We start from the raw sequence: 17,717 nt of genomic DNA, 5'->3' as shown, positions 1-17,717 counted from the left end.
CGCTGAGCCTGGGCGGCCAGAGCCGGGGCCCTGCAATGGGAGAGGCCACGACAGTGAGAGGCCCGCGTACCGCAAAAAAAAAAAAAAAAAAATGTCTCTAGCTATGCCAAATGTTCCCTGGGGGGCAAAATTGCCCCCCAGTTGAAGAGTACTGGAATAGTTCAAGGGTAATAGTGAGAGGTAAGGCTGAAAAGATAGGTTGAAACCAGATTGTGGAAGGTTCTTTTGAGTGCTGTACTTAGAGTTTTGGTCATGGATGATTTTCTTATGGATTTGGGTAGTGATGTGATGAGAGTTCTTTAGGAATAACATTCTGGCAGCAGGGTTAAGGGTGGAATGAAGCAGAAGAGTTTTGAGACCTGGAGATCCTTAGGCCATGGTGGTACAGGCAGAGTTAAGAGGACCTGAGTGAATATAGTGGTAATGGAGAAAGGGAACATGCTGGTCAGGATGAGGAATGTCAGATGGGGAATTTTCTTGGAAGTAGAATCTGGATAAGGCCTCTATCATTAGCAAAATTGATTGGTGTGAATTGTATTTTTCTTATTTATCTTCTGCTTGAGGCTCACAAGCATTGTTGTAGAAGAGAAAAATAGAGAAGCAAAACCCAGGAATAGTCTGTAACCGTTCATCAGATCATGAGTGATTGAACATTATGTGTGTACTATTGATTATAGTAGAAAAGTCTTAGGCATTTCATCTTGATAACATTTCATTCCTTCTGATATCTCGTTTAATTCTGTCATACTGTTATTGATGGAGAAACCCAGGCACAAAAGGCCAAGGAAATTGGCAGAAATTGAGAATTTGGAATATAATTTAGCCCTCTCTCTCTTTTTAGTTCTCTGTAGCACTATGCCTTTTAAACTTGTAATATTTACTTACTGTCTGTTACATTTTTTGTGGATGTATTAGCTATCTATTTGTTACATATATTAAGTTTTATTTAAGTATCCAGAGTTTAAAACAAACTCCCAGTTCTGTGAGGTAAATTTTTCATTGCTGATGGAATTATGAATTGGTGCAGTACTCTTGGAAAGCAGTGTGATAATTCTAGAAGTCAGAAAGATGTTTGCATCTAATTTTAGACATTTAACCTAAGGAAATCAACAGAAACAAAATTATATATACAGAGATATTCATTGTAGTGTTTAATAGCGAAGAGCTATGACTGTACAGCATCTGCAAGAGGAAATGTTATGCAGACATTAAAAAATATATTTGGAAATATGCAGAGATGGTTGAACTATCAAGTGAGAAGAGCTGTATGTAATGATAGCTGAATCAAATGCAACCTTATAAAACTTAAATTTGTTGGGCAGTGAGATGATAGGCATTTGAAGTTATTTTAATTCTTTAATATTTATATTCTTTATGATTTAAATGTGTTCTAGTTCTGAAGATGAGGTGGATGTGCTTTTACATGGAACTCCCGACCAAAAACGAAAACTTATCAGAGAATGTCTTACTGGAGAAAGTGAATCCTCTAGTGAAGATGAATTTGAAAAAGAAATGGAAGCTGAATTAAATTCCACCATAAAAACAATGGAGGACAAGTTATCTTCTCTAGAAACAGGTAAACTTTTAGTTAGGTTTTCGTATAGATATTTTTCTAAGTTCCATAATGTCAGGGACCCTTATTTGTGCTCTGTTATGCCCCCAGCACTTTCAGTAGGTGCTCAGTAAATACTTATTGAATGAATGAATAAATGTGCTTGGCAACCTGAGCGTAGTTTTCTTTCATTGCTAGTGAAGAAGTTTCCTGTGTTGCTGGAAAGAGACTGTTTAGCATTGTTTACTTGTATGATTTCCTTTTGTAATTTTCACCTCAGGAGAAAAGAAAAAAAGACACACTAGCTTATAGAAGTATATTTAAGGTTATATAGCACTGATATAGCAGATTGAATGATGTGTCAACACAAATTCCTGTCTCATTTTAGTAAGTAATGAAACATACTTCATTTTGATACTTGGTTTCTATGTAAAATATATCTGACTCGAAAACTTGTTTGTGAAGGTAGGACTCCTCAGAATTGGTTTCCATGTTGTTATGCTATATATTAAGTGTTAAGAATTGAACGCATATGTAATAATGATAAAAGCAAAAGCAGTTGTTAATTAAGAGAAAGAATTAGGGATGCAGGCATATGATGGCATAAGTATAGGTGATGTCATGGCACTAGGCACAGCTGAGGAGAGGAAGAATGTGTCCTTGACTCATTCTGCCTGACTCTTTGTAGGGCTCTTATCCTCTTTCTTCTAAAGTTCCTTAAAACAAGATGTTTATTCTCTGTTCTCCACAGTATACTGCATGGCTGAAAGGTAGAGATATATATGTCGGCAATGTGAAAATATGGCTATTTTATTTAATTAGATGTGCTTTTATCATTATTTATATATGCGTTCAGTCTCTTTGTGGGAGGGGAGAGAGAATAATTTTCTCATGATATGAAACAGTTATTCAAGGAGGGGAAGTTCTCTGTAATTGCATAGGGCACAGAAATCCAGTAAGTCATTGATGTGAAAGTATTTTTCCACCCAAATGAAACTGGGAATGAGTTGATATCACTTTGAAGTGATGGAAGAATATATGGAGTTTTTTTCCTTGCCAATCCAGTATGGTTCAGTTTCTAAACTTCCCTTATGGTTTGACTAGGGTCTTCCTCAGGAAATGGGAAAGTTGGAACAGCTCCGACAAAGTACTATGACGATATATATTTTGATTCTGATTCTGAGGATGAAGACAAAGCAGGTAAGCAACATGTTTACCAGGTTTAGCAGTTATATTTTATGAAGGAAGGTTTACCTAGCAATTATTTGATATTAGATTTTCCCTTTGAGTTTCATCTTTTAAGAAATTGCAGGCAGTTGATGTGAAAACAAAAGCAGGATTGCACATAAGAACAGATGGGAACGCACCTGAGGACAGGGACTGAGGGTGGTGCTGCAGAGGCACGTCTGGGGAGAGGAAGAGTGTGTCCTGACTCAGTACCTCTTTCCTCAGGGCTCTTGGTCCCCTCTTCCTTCAGGTTCTTTAGCACAGCAACATTTGCTTTCACAACTGCAGATAGTTTCTAGATTTTACTCTCTTGCAGAATTTTCCCTAACTTATTGCTTTTTTTAAATCAACCTCTCTGTTCTTTGGAATTGATTTTGTATAAATTTGAGCACAGTTGAACACAATGACAAGAGCTAAAACTAACTTAATTATCAGTAATTATGGTGGAATACACAAATAACAAATTTATATGGTGAACAATTTTATATTTTTATATGTTGTTACATTAACATTGACCTGCCCAAGAAGGTCTAGTGTATGTGGATGATCATAGTTTTTTTTTTCATTCATTTTTGTTCTGATTTCAGTAGCATTTTATGTATGAGAACTTACGGAGAATTTAAGACGTCAAAAATAGTTTCTAGGGACTCCCCTGGTGGTCCAGTGGTTGGACTCTGCACTTCCACTGCCAGGGCCCAGGTTCGATCCCTGGTCAGGGAACTAAGATCCCACAAGCTGTGCAGCATGGCCAAAAAAAAAAAGTTTCTATTCTTGACTTACTTTGAGTGGCCTTTTTGAGACTCTGATGTCTCATTATTTGAATTCAGTTCTGAACTTTATTTGGAGGAATAGTTTAAAATATTTTTTTAGAAAAATATAACTAGAAAAAATATGTACCTTAGGAAACAGGTTTCTTCATTTTGTATAAAAGAGGTGTGGATTTTAAACATGATACTTAGCCATATTGTTAACATTTTCAAAACTAGCACAGGTGACCAAGAAAAAGAAGAAGAAGAAACACAGAATTCCAACAAATGATGAATTACTATATGATCCTGAAAAAGATGACAGAGATCAGGCCTGGGTTGATGCACAGAGAAGAGGGTAAGAACTTAAATTTAAAATTAGAATCTTTAGGAAAAATGATTAAAAGATGATTTTTGCTATATTCACATTTTGAGTATATGTGTATATGTTTATACAGACATGCATAAAGTTTGCGAAAAAACTGCTGAATAGTTTATTTTAAAAATGAAAAGCAAATTTCAGTCAGACCATTGGTTTTTTATTTATTTTTAAAAATATTTATTTACATATTTATAATTGAAGTATAGGTGATTTACAGTGTTGTGCTAATTTCTGCTGTACAGCATAGTGACTCAGTTATACACATACATACGTTCTTTAGGCCATTGGTTTTTTAAAAACTGTTGTTGAATTCAGAATGCTATAGCTAGTCAGTCTCTCCCTTTAAGAAACAAAACTGACTTTTTTCAAATAAACAATTTAAAATTATTTGGAGATTAAGAGTTCGGGCTTCCCTGGTGGCGCAGTGGTTGCGCGTCCGCCTGCCGATGCGGGGGAACCGGGTTCGCGCCCCGGTCTGGGGGGATCCCACATGCCGCGGAGCGGCTGGGCCCGTGGGCCGTGGCCGCTGGGCCTGCGCGTCTGGAGCCTGTGCTCCGCGACGGGAGAGGCCACAGCAGTGGGAGGCCCGCGTACCGCAAAAAAAAAAAAAAAAAAAAAAAAAAAAAAAGAGTTTATGTGGGGAATTCCCTGGCGGTCCAGTGGTTAGGACTCTGTGCTTCCATTGCACGGGTTCAATTCCTGGTTGGGGAACTAAGATCCTGCATGCTGTGGTACTGCCAAAAAAAAAAAAAAAAGAGTTTCTGTGGATAAACAGTGGATGTTATGTTTTCTACTTGAATGCTTGAATTGTTGTTTTTAACTATTTACAAATTTGATTTTTTTTTAATTTTTAAATTTTTTTAATAGATCTTTATTAGAGTATAATTGCTTTACAATGTTGTGTTAGTTTCTGCTGTATAACAAAGTGAATCAGCTATATGTATGCACATATCCCCATATCCCCTCCCTCTTGCGTCTCCCTCCCACCCTCCTTATCCCACCCCTCTAGGTAGACACAAAGCACCGAGCTAATCTCCCTGTGCTATGCAGCAGCTTCCCACTAGCTATTTTACATTTGGTAGTGTATATATGTCAATGTTACTCTCACTTTGCCCCAGCTTCCTCCCGCCATGTCCTCAAGTTCATTCTCTATGTCTACGTCTTTATTCCTGCCCTGCCACTAGGTTCATCAGTACCTTTTTTAAAAAAAAAAAATAAATTAATTAATTTATGGCTGCGTTGGTTCTTCGTTGCTGCACGCAGGCTTCCTCTAGTTGCGGCGAGCAGGGGCTACTCTTCGTTGTGGTGCGCAGGCTTCTCATTGCAGTGGCTTCTCTTGTTGTGGAGCACGGACTCTAGGTGCACAGGCTTCAGTAGTTGTGGCACGTGGGCTCAGTAGTTGTGGCTGGCGGGCTCTAGAGCGCAGGCTCAGTAGTTGTGGCGCATGGGCTTAGCTGCTCTGCGGCATGTGGGATCTTCCCGGACCAGGGCTTGAACCCATGTCCCGTGCATTGGCAGGCGGATTCTTAACCACTGTGCCACCAGGGAAGTCCCCATTTTTTATTTTTTTTTTTAGATTCCATATATATGCGTTAGCATACGGTATACAAATTTAATTTTTTAAAGTTGAGGTAAAATTCACATGACGTAATGTTAACCATTTTAAAGCAAACAATTTAGTGGTATTTAGTATATTCACAGTGTTGTGCAACCACTATCTATATTTATTTCAAACCATTTTCATCATCCTAAGAGGAAACTCCATACTCATTTTCAAATTTGATTTGATAAAGGCTGATTTATCATAAAAGTGAAAGCTGGGCAACTTACCACTATTTTTCCCTAACCTAGCGGTGCTTCAGAATCACCTGGTGATAATGAAATGCAAACCCTTGAGTCCTACTCTAGGAGGTTTTGATTCCGCTAGGGTGGGGCCCAGGAATCTGTACTTGTCAAGCCCAGAGGGCTTGTGATGTTATGTGGGTCTTTGTGCACCACCCTTTAGCTTCCACCCTCCCACTTTGTCCTTTTTTCCTCTTCTAGTTTCACCCGTGCACCACTTCCTCCAACTGCCCCTTGCATTTATGTGATGAATATTTTTCACCCTCACAGTGTGAAATGAACGTTTTTAAGTGCTATGAGTGCTATTGAAATAATTAAGGAGCTTACTGTCTAGCTCCTTATTCTGGTAACAGAATTTGTCATGGAAGTAAGATGGAATGTATTTTCATTCTTATATAATCTTGAGAAGAAATAACATCTTATTGACTTATTCACATTCCTGTGTCAAGCAGTAGTTGCCTTTTAAGACCACAGAAACCAGCTTCAAATAATGAATTCACTACATTTTAAGCACCACAAGGACAGTGATCATACCTGTCATGTTCAGTGCTGTATGCCAAGCATCTTGCACACTGCTGTATGGGTACTTAGCACCTATTGAATGAATGATTAAGTTATTTTCTTGGGGTTTGGGTTTTGAAATTTGCTAAGCATTGGAGGTAATTAACAACAATTATGAAATATATACCACATGGTCTCAGTATTTTTCCCCACAAATATTTAAAGAGTTTAGGAAGTAATGCCAAATGATTTGCATTTTGCTGTTCAATTTTTAGGTGTTTTCCATAAGCCCCTTTTAAGAATATATACTTTTATACTTTAGTGTCTTCATAAGCAGATTCATGCTTTATTCTTTCAATCAGAAAATCTCTGTTGAGAATTTACTATATGCCAGACAGTGTTCTAGACTCTTGAAATACAACAGGGAATAAAACAGACCAAAATTCTTAGGCACTTAGAGCTTACAACCCTTGCTTTTTTTTAAAATAACTTTTATTGAAATATAGTTGATTTACAATGTTGTGGGTGTTTTTTGTTTTTTTGGCTGCATTGGGTCTTTCTGGTGCGCAGGGGCTGCTTATTGTGGTGGCTTCTCTTGTTGTGGAGCACGGGCTCTAGGCACCAGCTTCAGTAGTTGTGGCACGCGGGCTCAGTGGTTATGACTCACGGGCTGTAGAGCACAGGCTCAGTAGTTGTGGCTCATGGGCTTAGTTGCTCCGCGGCATGTGGGATCTTGCCCGGCCAGGCGGATTCTTAACCACTGCACCACCAGGGGAGTCCACAACCCTTGCTTTTTTTTTTTCCGGTACGCGGGCCTCTCACTGTTGTGGCCTCCCGTTGCGGAGCACAGGCTCCGGACGGGCAGGCTCAGTGGCCATGGCTCATGGGCCCAGCCGCTCTGCGGCATGTGGGATCTCCCCGGACCGGGGCACAAACCTGTGTCCCCGGCATCGGCAGGCGGATTCTCAACCACTGCGCCACCAGGGAAGCCCAACCCTTGCTTTTTAAATGTAGCTTTATTGTGTTTTTTTTTTTTTTTTTTTTAATTAGACTCAGTGGCCATGGCTCATGGGCCCAGCCGCTCTGCGGCATGTGGGATCTCCCCGGACCGGGGCACAAACCTGTGTCCCCGGCATCGGCAGGCGGATTCTCAACCACTGCGCCACCGGGGAAGCCCAACCCTTGCTTTTTAAATGTAGCTTTATTGTGTTTTTTTTTTTATTTTTTTATTAGACTATTTTTTAGAATAGTTTTTTTTTTTGTTTAGAAAAGCCAGCATAAGGCACTTTCATTGCAATAATAAAACTTGAAACTCATATGTAGTGCTGGGGGTAGCGGTAGGGGTGGAGGAGTAGGCAGCAATTTCTCTCACCAAATCACTACACAGGACAGCAAAGGGGTGAGAGGGGGTGAAGGAGAAGCCAGCAAACTCTGAGATCAGCACGGGGAGCTGAGCATCAAAAAACAGGAGATGCTGAAGCTGTGATGACCAGCTTCATTTTCTTAAGACAACACTCAGGGATTTGTCATGATGGCTGGCCTTTCATGGGTGTTAAGTGTCTACAAACAGCACCTTCAATTTAACTTTCGACTGAAATTCTTAAAATTTAGGAAGTGGAGCTTGGATAGCTATGAGATTACAAAAGTCCTAAATATCCATTAGAAAAACCCGAGGATGGAAAAAAAAAAAAAAATCCAGGCCATGAGGAAGGCTTCAGAGATCCCTGCTGGCCCAGGGATAGATACCTGTAGCGTCCAACATCTCAGTGAAAACAATCTGCTTTCAAAAGGCAGAGGGTTGGGCTTCCCTGGTGGTGCAGTGGTTGAGAGTCCGCCTGCCAAGGCAGGGGACATGGGTTCGTGCCCCGGTCCAGGAGGATCCCACATGCCGCGGAGCGGCTGGGCCCGTGAGCCATGGCCGCTGAGCCTGTGCGTCCGGAGCCTGTGCTCCGCAACGGGCCAGGCCACAACAGTGAGAGGCCTGCATACCGCAAAAAAAAAAAAAAAAGGCAGAGGGTTAAGGGGAGGTAGGGGTGGGACAGTGGAGGCAAAGGCTCTCCCCTTCCCACTTTAGTTTTGGGTAGGGCTTTTAATTCATCCCTAAGACGTCGCCTAACTTGGAGAATAATTTCGCCCTCAAAAGCACCTCAAATCTGCTATGGCTTTGCAGTTGCAACAGCAAGAATGTTTAATATATAGTACGTAAAACTTTCATCCAAAAAAATATAAAATAAAATATAGATTCTTGCCCCCCTCCAACAATTCCTATTCTAAAGTTAACCCATTACTTGTGCTGTTAATACTTGAATAATACATACCTGGAAACCTAGATCCAAAGGACTGACACTCAGCTTTCACCCCCAAATGAAAACAAACTAAAATGGGTAACTTGAGGCATATAGTTCAGGTCAACACACATACAAGGAGAAAGGGGAAGAGCAAAGCCGGTGACAACACATTCAGTCAGGGAAGATATTTATACAGAGTGTAGTGGAACATCAGGAAAAGCTCTGTACGGACTCGCTGTGCTCATCTGGAGGCACCAGATCCTTCCATGGCACATCCAAGAATGGGGAGCTCAGGGAGGAGGCCATTCCTGACATTCCAGTTTTAGAAGCTCCATGTCAAAGATGAGAGTGGCATTAGGTGGGGTGATGCCTGGGTGCCCAGTGGCACCGTAGGCATAGTCTGGGGAGATAGCTTGGCTCTCTGACCCACGCTTATCTGGGCAATCCCTTCTTCCCAGCCTCGGATCACTTCCTGCTTGCCCAGCACAAACTTAAAGGGCTTGTTTCTGTCCAGGAGGTATCCAGCTTCTTTCCATCTTAAGGCATCCCCGTTTAGTGCACCACACAGGTCTGGCTGCGCTTTGGGAAGGTGTGCCCCTCCGGGGGAGATGGTCTCCGCTTGCACTCCCATGGCGGTGACAGTGGCAGTGGACGCCAGGCGGGCAGGCGGCGCCACAGGTGGCGTGGACCGACAGTGGATCTGGCGGCAGTTCCGTGGCTGTGCCAGAATAGTTTTAGGTGGGCAGAAAAATTGAGCCGATGATGCAGAGAATTGCCATGGTACTCCCCACACCCCCCGCAACAACAGCAACGCACAAGTCTCCCCTGTTGTTAATGCCGTGCGCTAATATGGTATATTCGTCACAGTTAATAATCGATGAATTATTGTTAACTAAAGTTCATACTTGATTCAGATTTCCTTAGTTTTTTTTTTTCTCTTTTTAAAAAATATCCTGTTTTACCTTTGGGTAGCAATTGTATTTAAAGCACAGTCATCTCTGTCACATTATTGATCCTGCACCATCCCAGTGAAGCCCAGTGGGCTTCAAATGACCCCCTTTATTTCTTTCTTCCTTCCTTCCTTCCTTCCTTCCTCCCTCCCTCCCTCCTTCCCTCCCTCCCTTCCTTTTCTTTCTCTGCCACGTGGCTTGAGGGATCTTAGTTCCCTGACCAGGGATTGAACCCACACCCTCGGCAATGCAAGTGTGGAGTCCTAACCACTGGACCTCCAGGGAATTCCCCCAGATTTCCTTAGTTTTTACCTAATACCCATTTCTGTTTCAAGAGCCCATCCGGGATACCATGTTACATTTAGTTGTTATGTCTCCTTAGGCTTTTCTTGGCTGTAACAGTTTCTCAGACTTTCCTTGGTTTTGATGACCTTAACAGTTTTGAGGAGCACTGGTCAGGTATATTGTGGGAGGCTCCTCTATTAGAATTTTTTTTTTTTCAGCAGAACTCAAGTTTATTAAAACAGCTATGACAAGTATAACAAAATCTACATCTGCCTGTGCTAGGCCAGTGTATTTCTGTACAAACAACAAGATAACGCTAGATAATGACAGTTAACACTTTGAAAGCATAGTATACAAAACAACATATCTTCATCAAAAAAAAAAAAAAAAACCCTTCATAAAAATGGGGAGAAGAATTCTCCCCGCACCACCCAAAGGAGATCTTCACAGGCTGGCCAGCTCCATCCCAACTCTGCGGTATCAGAGGAGTTCCAAGTGCAAACTGAAGGGATGAACAAGCAACTCCCCCACTCCCACATCCGTTAAATGCACAATCCAGCTGATCTTGTGGCAGAGTGCCTTTTCATGGAATGATTCAACAATCATAGGTTAAAAAATATGGAATCCTTCGTGAATTTGTGTGTCATCCTTGCGCGGGGGCCATGCTAATCTCTGTGTCGTTCTAATTTTAGTATATGTGCTGCCAAAGCGAGCACTGGAATTTATCTAATGTTTTTCTCATGATTAGACTGGAATTAGAGGTTTTGGGGAGGAAGACCACAGAGGTAAAGTGCCATTTTCATCACTTTGTATCAAGGGCACATACTGTCAGCGTGATTTATGACTGTTAATGTTGATCTTGTTCACTATAGTGAAGTGGTATTTGTCAGGTTTCTCTACTGTAAAGTTACTCTTTCCACCCCTTTCTGTACCATACTCTTTGGAAGGATGTCACTATGTTTAGCCTAGACTTAAGGAGTCTGGAGTTATGCTCCTCCTCCTTGAGGGGAGAGTATCTTCATAAGTTATTTGTAATTGTTATGTATGGGAGATGTGTCTATTCTCCCCCATTTATTTATTTATTAAGTCATTTATGTCAGCATGGACTCATGGGTATTTATATTTTGGTTATAATTCAATACTACTTTATTTTGATGCTCTAATTGTTTTGGCTTCAGTCATTGGGAACTCTTTCATTTGGCTTCTGTGCCCCTTTAACATTCCTGTCTCATCGTGGTTTTTTTGTTTTTTCTTTTTGAGCACTTCCTTACTTTCTGGCCCTACAGGATGTTCCAGGTCCATCTTGTATGCCCCATACCTGGAATCAACCATTTCTGTAAGGGGTACTGGTTTCTTTTATTGGGAGAGTGGCATTAGAAAGCAAGATCTGGGTTTAATGTGTTTCCCCTCTTCACCTTCTTTTTCTGTTCTAGCTACCATGGTTTTGGAATACAGCGGCCACGTCAACAACAACAGCCTTTTCCAAATAGTGATGCTGTCTTGAATTGCCCTGCCTGCATGACCACACTGTGTCTTGATTGCCAAAGGTAACAGATAAAGGGTAACCACGCACACACACGCACGCACACACGCACGCACGCACGCAAAAAACCACTTGGTAGTCCTTGTTTAAATCAGAAATAGACTTTTGACGTACTTAGGAATTCTGATAAAGTTCTGTCCTCATATATCCCTGGTGCTGCATGACTAATCTTTATACAAATAATTTCCATTACACGTAGTCTGTTATAAATAGGTTTTCTAATAAAGTACTTGCCAGTGCTGACAAGGGTTCAGTAAAACTGCATGTATGTTGTGGAATGACAAAATCTCTCAAATACACGCTTATTTTTTTTTCTGTTGTGATAAAATACATGTAACATAAAATTTACTATTTTAACTGTCTTAAAAATTTTGCTGTGAAAGAGTACTTCATTTGAATATTCAATTTATTGTCAACTAGACCATTTAAACTTTTTTAAAAATTTAATTTAAAAATTTAATTTAGGGCTTCCCTGGTGGCACAGTGGTTGAGAATCCACCTGCCGATGCAGGGGACACGGGTTCGTGCACCGGTCCAGGAAGATCCCACATGCTGCGGAGCAGCTGGGCCCATGAGCCATGGCCATGCGTCCAGAGCCTGTGCTCCGCAACGGAAGAGGCCACAACAGTGAGAGGCCCGCGTACCACAAAAAAAAAAAAAAAAAAGAAAGAAAAAAAAAGAAAAAAAAATTAATTTAGTTTCTAATTTTTTTAAAAAAATAAATCTTATTTCACAATTTTTGGGGGGGTAGGAGTTTTTTTATTAATTAATTTATTTTTGCTGTGTTGGGTCTTCGTTTCTGTGCGAGGGCTTTCTCTGGTTGTGACAAGTGAGGACCACTCTTCATCACTGTGTGTGGGCCTCTCACTATCACAGTCTCTCTTGTTGCGGAGCACAGGCTCCACATGCGCAGGCTCAGTAGTTGTGGCTCACGGGCCTAGTTGCTCTGCAGCATGTGATCCTCCCAGATCAGGGCTCGAACCCATGTCCCCTGCATTAGCAGGCAGATTCTCAACCACTGCGCCACCAGGGAAGCCCCTAGTTTTTAATTTAAAAAAAAATTTAAAATTAATTTTTATTTTATTTATTTATTTCTTTATTTGGTCGTGCGGGGGTCTTAGTTGCGGGAGGCAGGCTCCTTAGTTGTGACTCTCAGGCTCCTTAGTTGTGGCATGTGAACTCTCAGTTGTGGCATGCATGTGGGACCTAGTTCCTTGAGCAGGGATCGAACCCAGACCCCCTGAATTGGGAGCATGGAGTCTTAACCATGTCGCCACCGGGGAAGTTCCTAGTTTTAATTTTAAATAAAGCTGTTTTCCCAGCTTTATTGAGATGTAATTGACATACAACATAGTATAAGCTTTAGGTATACAGTGTAATGATTAGATATTCAAATATATTGCAGAAAAAATATATATATATATTGCAGAATGTTTACCACAATAAGGTTAGTTAACACACCTATCACCTCACATAGTTACTTTTTTGTGTGTGGTGAGAACTTTTAAGATTTACTCTCAGCAGTTTTCAAGTATGCAAATACAGTATTATTAACTGTAGTCATCATGCTGTACCTTACATCTGCAGAACTTATTCATTATAAGTACCTTTTGACCACCTTCATCCATCTGCCCTTCCCCACCAACCACCAGTTACTTTGTTTCTATGAGTTCAGTTTTTTTTTTAGATTCCACATATAGGTGAGATCATACACTATTTGTCTTTCTCTGTCTGACTTTTTTACTTAGCGTAATGCCTTCAAGATTCATCCATGTTCTTACAAATGGCAGGATTTTTTTCTTTTTTATGGCTGAATAATATTCCATTGTATATACATGCCATATTTTCTTCATTCATCTGTCGATGGACATGTAGGTTGTTTCCATGTCTTGGCTATTGTAAGTAAGGCTGCAATAGGTTTTTGGGAGGAAGACCACAGAAATAAAGTGCCATTTTCATCACATTATGTCATGGGCACAAACTATCAACATGATTTATGAGGTGATACCTTATTGTAGTTCGGATATGTAGTTCCCTGATGATTTGTGATATTGAGTACCTTTTCATGTGCCTGTTGGCCATTTGTATATCTTTTTTGGAAAAATGTCTATTCAAGTCCTTTGCCCATTTTTTAATTGGATTTTGTTTGTTTTTTTGCTATTGAGTTGCATGAGTTCCTTATATATTTTGGATATTAACCCCTTTATCAGATATATGATTTGCAAATATTTTTTACCATTCCATAGGTTGCCTTTTTATTTTGTTGATTGTTTCTTTGCTGTGAAGAAGCTTTTTAGTTTGATGTAGTCCCACGTGTTTATTTTTGCTTTTGTTTCTTGTGCTTTAGGTGTCAGCTCCAAAACATCATTACCAAGACCAATATCAAGGAGCTTTTTCCCTATGTTTTCTTCTATGAGTTTTATCATTTCAGATCTTACATTTTAGTCTTTAATCTGTTTCAAGTTAATTTTTGTCAGTGGTGTAAGTTAAGGGTCCAGTTTCAGTTTTTTGCATATGAATATCCAGTTTTCCGAATACCATTTATTGAAGAGACTGTCTTTTCCCCATTGAATATTCTTGACTCCCTTGTCAAATATTAGTTTATGGTGTATGCATGGGCTTATTTCTGGGCTCTTGATTCTGTTCTGCTGATCAATGAGTCTGTTTTTATGCCAATCCCATACTGTTGATTACTATAGCTTTGTAGTATAGTTAGAAATCAGGATGTGTGATGCCTCCAGCTTTCTTCTTCTTTCTCAAGATTGCTTTGGCTATTTGGGGTCTTTTGTGATTCCATAACAAATTTTAGGATTTTTTTTCTATTTCTATGAAAAATGCCATTGGAATTTTGATAGGGATGACATTGAATCTATAAATGGCTTTGGGTAGCATGGACATTGTAGCAATATTAATTATTCCAATCTATGAAAACAGGATATCTTTACACTTATTTGTGTTTTCTTCAATTTCTTTCATCACTGTTTCATAATTTTCAGTGTATAGATCTTTCACCTCCTTGGTTAAATTTATTCCTAAGTATTTTATTATTTTTGATGCTGTTGTGAATGAGATTATTTTCTTAATTTCTCAGTTTCTTAGTGAAAATGCAACAGATTTTTGTTTATTGCTTTTGTATCCTGAATCTTTACTGAATTTGTTTATTTAACATTTATTTGGTAGAGTCTTTAGAGTTTTATATATATGTAAGATTATGTCATCTGCAAACAGAGACAATTTTACTTCTTCCTTTTCTATTTGGACACCTTTTCTTTCTTTCTTTCTTTCTTTCTTCCTTTCTCCCTCCCTCCCTCCCTTCCTTCCTTCCTTTATTTCCTTTTTTTTTTTTTACCTGATTGCTTTGGCAAAGATTTCCAGAAATACGTTGACTAGGAGTGCTGAGAGTGGACACTCTTATCTTGTTCCCTATTTTAACCATTTTAAGTGTACAATTTAGTGACATGAACTACAGTCACAATTGTACAGCCATCATGACTATCCATTTCCAGAACTTTTTTGTCATGCCAGCCAGAAACTCTGTACCCATTAGACAATAATTCCCTATTCTCCACCCCTACTCACCCCAGCCTCTGGTAATCTCTATTCTACTTTCCTTTTTGGATTGTTCATTGCTAGTGTATAGAAACACAATAGATTTCCATGTGTTCATTTTGTACTCTGCAACTTTGCTGCATGAGTTTATTAGCTCTAATAGTTGTTTTGTGTAATCTTCAGAGTTTTCTACATATAATATCATGTCATCTGTGAACAAAGTAAATTTTACTTTTTCCTTTCCAACTTGGATGCCTTTTATTTCTTTTTCTTACATAATTGCTCTGATTAGAACTTCCAGTACTTTGTTGAATAGAAGTGGTGAAAGCAGGCATTTTTGTCTTGTTCCTTGTCTTACAGGAAAAGTTTTCAGTCTTTCATCATTGAGTATTATGTTAGCTATGAATTTTTCATATGTTGTCTTTATTGTATTGAGGAGGTTTCCTTCTATTCTTAGTTTATTGGGTGTTTTTATCACGAAAGAGTGTTGAATTTTTCAGATTTTCTTTATGCATCAGTTGAGATGATCATGTGTTTTTTTCCCTTATATTCTATTAATCCAAATATACTTTTGGGGCTTCCCTGGTGGCGCAGTGGTTGCGCGTCCGCCTGCCGATGCAGGGGGACCGGGTTCGCGCCCCGGTCTGGGAGGATCCCACATGCCGCGGAGCGGCTGGGCCCGTGAGCCATGGCCGCTGAGCCTGCGCGTCCGGAGCCTGTGCTCCGCAACGGGAGAGGCCACAACAGAGGGAGGCCCGCATACCACCAAAAAAAAAAAAAACAAAAAAAAAACAAATATACTTTTGCCGTTTTCCTCTCCTTTTCTTTTTTTTCTTTTCTCTTTTTCTGGTAGCCTTATAAATGTCTAGCTTAGTCCATGTTGTGAATCAGGTTAACTGAAATTAAATGATGATGTTAGATGGTGGATTTGTTCTAGTCACTAATGGGAAGCCAGATGTAATTTACTCTTATTAGCTAGCTTGAGGTTTCTGATCATCTGCAACAATTAATTTTTGTACTCTCCATATGAGCTCTTAAGCTTTTTGTATATAAATTGACACCTAGAATATGAAATAAAGAAAAAGTAAAATATCTTTGTACTCAAGTTGCTTCTTTTTTAAATTAAACCATGTTACCATGTTACAGGGTTCCTATACCCAAACGAAGTTGCTTCATGATCTAACAGTAGAAATTGGGCTTGGTAAAAATTGTGTTCCATATTAAGACAGGATTCCAGTATGGTGGAATATGAATGAAATTTTTATGGTTTCATCTTGAGAAACACCAGCCTGGTAGTGGTGGTGGTGTAAGAGGAGATGATCAGCATTCAGAACTAATGAAGGCATAACTTGACTTCACTGTTTTTAACCAGATAGATATTTCTGTTGCATGAGGTTTAAGGGGGAGAAAAAGGAAAATAACTTACTAAGTCAAGAAAGAAGTAGGAAAATATTAAGTGTATGAGGAGAACAAAGAAAGCATTATCTATTCTTTAGACTGTTGCAGTACTATTCTTTAGACTGTTGGAGTAAAGCCAAGAGTGGACATTATAAATCAGATGCTCTTTAAGCTTCTAAAACTGTAGCTTTTACTAAAATAGTGACCAGAATGGCACTACCTAGTAATGAGAGGAGGGCAGAGTCTCAGGTCACAACAGGAAAAAGACACAGTCAAAGATTTTTTAAACATTACCTCTCAGGTTTCCAATAGCTTTTCTTTGTCTAAGGTGGAAGAGCAAATCAAAAAATTTTTTTCTGAGATAAAAGTTACTTTTAGAGCAGTAGAAAGGAGGATATATTCATTAGTATCTGTTAACAAGTCTCTTCCTGTTCTTAAAATAACTCTTAAAAACTCTTTAGTTTACCGTTTTGTTCTCATGTTTTTACTTTGGTTGGTATTTCAGTAAGTTTTTGGTATTCTCACATTTTATCTAAATGTGTAACTATTAAAATAGAATGTAAATCCAAATTCTCCATTTCATTTTCCTCTTAGGCATGAATCATACAAAACTCAGTATAGAGCAATGTTTGTAATGAATTGTTCTATCAACAAAGAAGAGATTCTAAGATACAAAACCCCAGAGAACAGGAAGAAAAGGCGAGGCCGTAAGAAGATGAGGTCTAACCAAGAAGATGCTGCGGAGCAGACAGAGACAGATGTGGAAGAAATCTATCACCCAGTCATGTGCACTGAATGTTCCACCGAAGTGGCGGTCTATGACAAGGATGAAGTCTTTCATTTTTTCAACGTTTTAGCAAGCCATTCCTAAATAGCTAAGTTGGCATTTAGTTGCCCAGTACTGTATACAAGGCAAATATTAACAGTTATATTCCTCCTGCCTACTTATCTCAAGTGACATTCTGAGTGGTTATTTGAGGAAGCAGTGTTTTATCTTTATCTTTTTGAAAAAAAAAATGGTTATCTACCTTCATCTCTCCCCTTCCTTTTTAAAAAAAATTTTTCCCCAGCTCTGATGGGACTCGTTATTCATTCTCTTTTTGATAGATATTTGGAAACTGGGGCTTTTTATTTGTTAAAGCTCTTTAGAATTAAAATGTTCTGGAGTTACAGGTAACTTTTGCTTCAGGGTGTTATTTTTATTTTTTAATTTGGATATAACCTTGGTGTGCTTAATCTAGAAACTGTTTCCTCACTTCTGTCTAGATATATATTTTTTTCTTTTTTTAAATTGAGGTATAGATGCTTTACAATGTTGTGCTAGTTTCTGTTGTACAACTAAGTGAACCAGCTGTATGTATACATATATCCCCTCCCTCTTGGACCTCCCTCTCACCCTTTCTGTCTATATTGTTTTTGCTAAGAAGTATCTTTATTTCCCTTGTAACCCATAG

At 39.3% G+C, this 17,717-nt stretch overlaps 1 protein-coding gene, 1 non-coding gene and 1 pseudogene across 3 annotated transcripts in view; 1 reads left to right on the top strand and 2 right to left on the bottom strand.

Moving 5' to 3' along the window:
- The window catches only part of EAPP (E2F associated phosphoprotein), a 19,521-nt gene extending 2,081 nt beyond the window's left edge, over window positions 1–17,440 (top strand). Inside the window, exons 2-6 of one of the 2 annotated variants that reach the window (XM_007117890.4) lie at window positions 1,395–1,576; window positions 2,657–2,752; window positions 3,766–3,883; window positions 11,207–11,320; window positions 16,858–17,440. In XM_007117890.4, the coding sequence (XP_007117952.1) occupies window positions 1,395–1,576; window positions 2,657–2,752; window positions 3,766–3,883; window positions 11,207–11,320; window positions 16,858–17,134 (787 nt within the window). In that variant the 3' untranslated portion in view covers window positions 17,135–17,440. Of the gene's footprint in view, window positions 1–1,394; window positions 1,577–2,656; window positions 2,753–3,765; window positions 3,884–11,206; window positions 11,321–16,857 lie in introns of those variants that run through there. The other variant, XM_024116455.3, reaches the window with a different exon arrangement.
- On the bottom strand, window positions 8,734–11,200 carry LOC129392541 (peptidyl-prolyl cis-trans isomerase FKBP1A-like; annotated as a pseudogene).
- On the bottom strand, window positions 10,386–10,489 carry LOC112063528 (U6 spliceosomal RNA). The gene has a single exon (XR_002891037.1). It is a non-coding gene; the product is annotated as a U6 spliceosomal RNA (small nuclear RNA).
- Window positions 17,441–17,717: the final 277 nt, after the last annotated feature.

The sequence above is a fragment of the Physeter macrocephalus genome, chromosome 11 (assembly GCF_002837175.3).
Source record: "Physeter macrocephalus isolate SW-GA chromosome 11, ASM283717v5, whole genome shotgun sequence".
In the NCBI taxonomy this organism is placed as follows: Eukaryota; Metazoa; Chordata; class Mammalia; order Artiodactyla; family Physeteridae; genus Physeter; species Physeter macrocephalus.
This window is presented reverse-complemented; position numbering and strand designations above follow the sequence as displayed.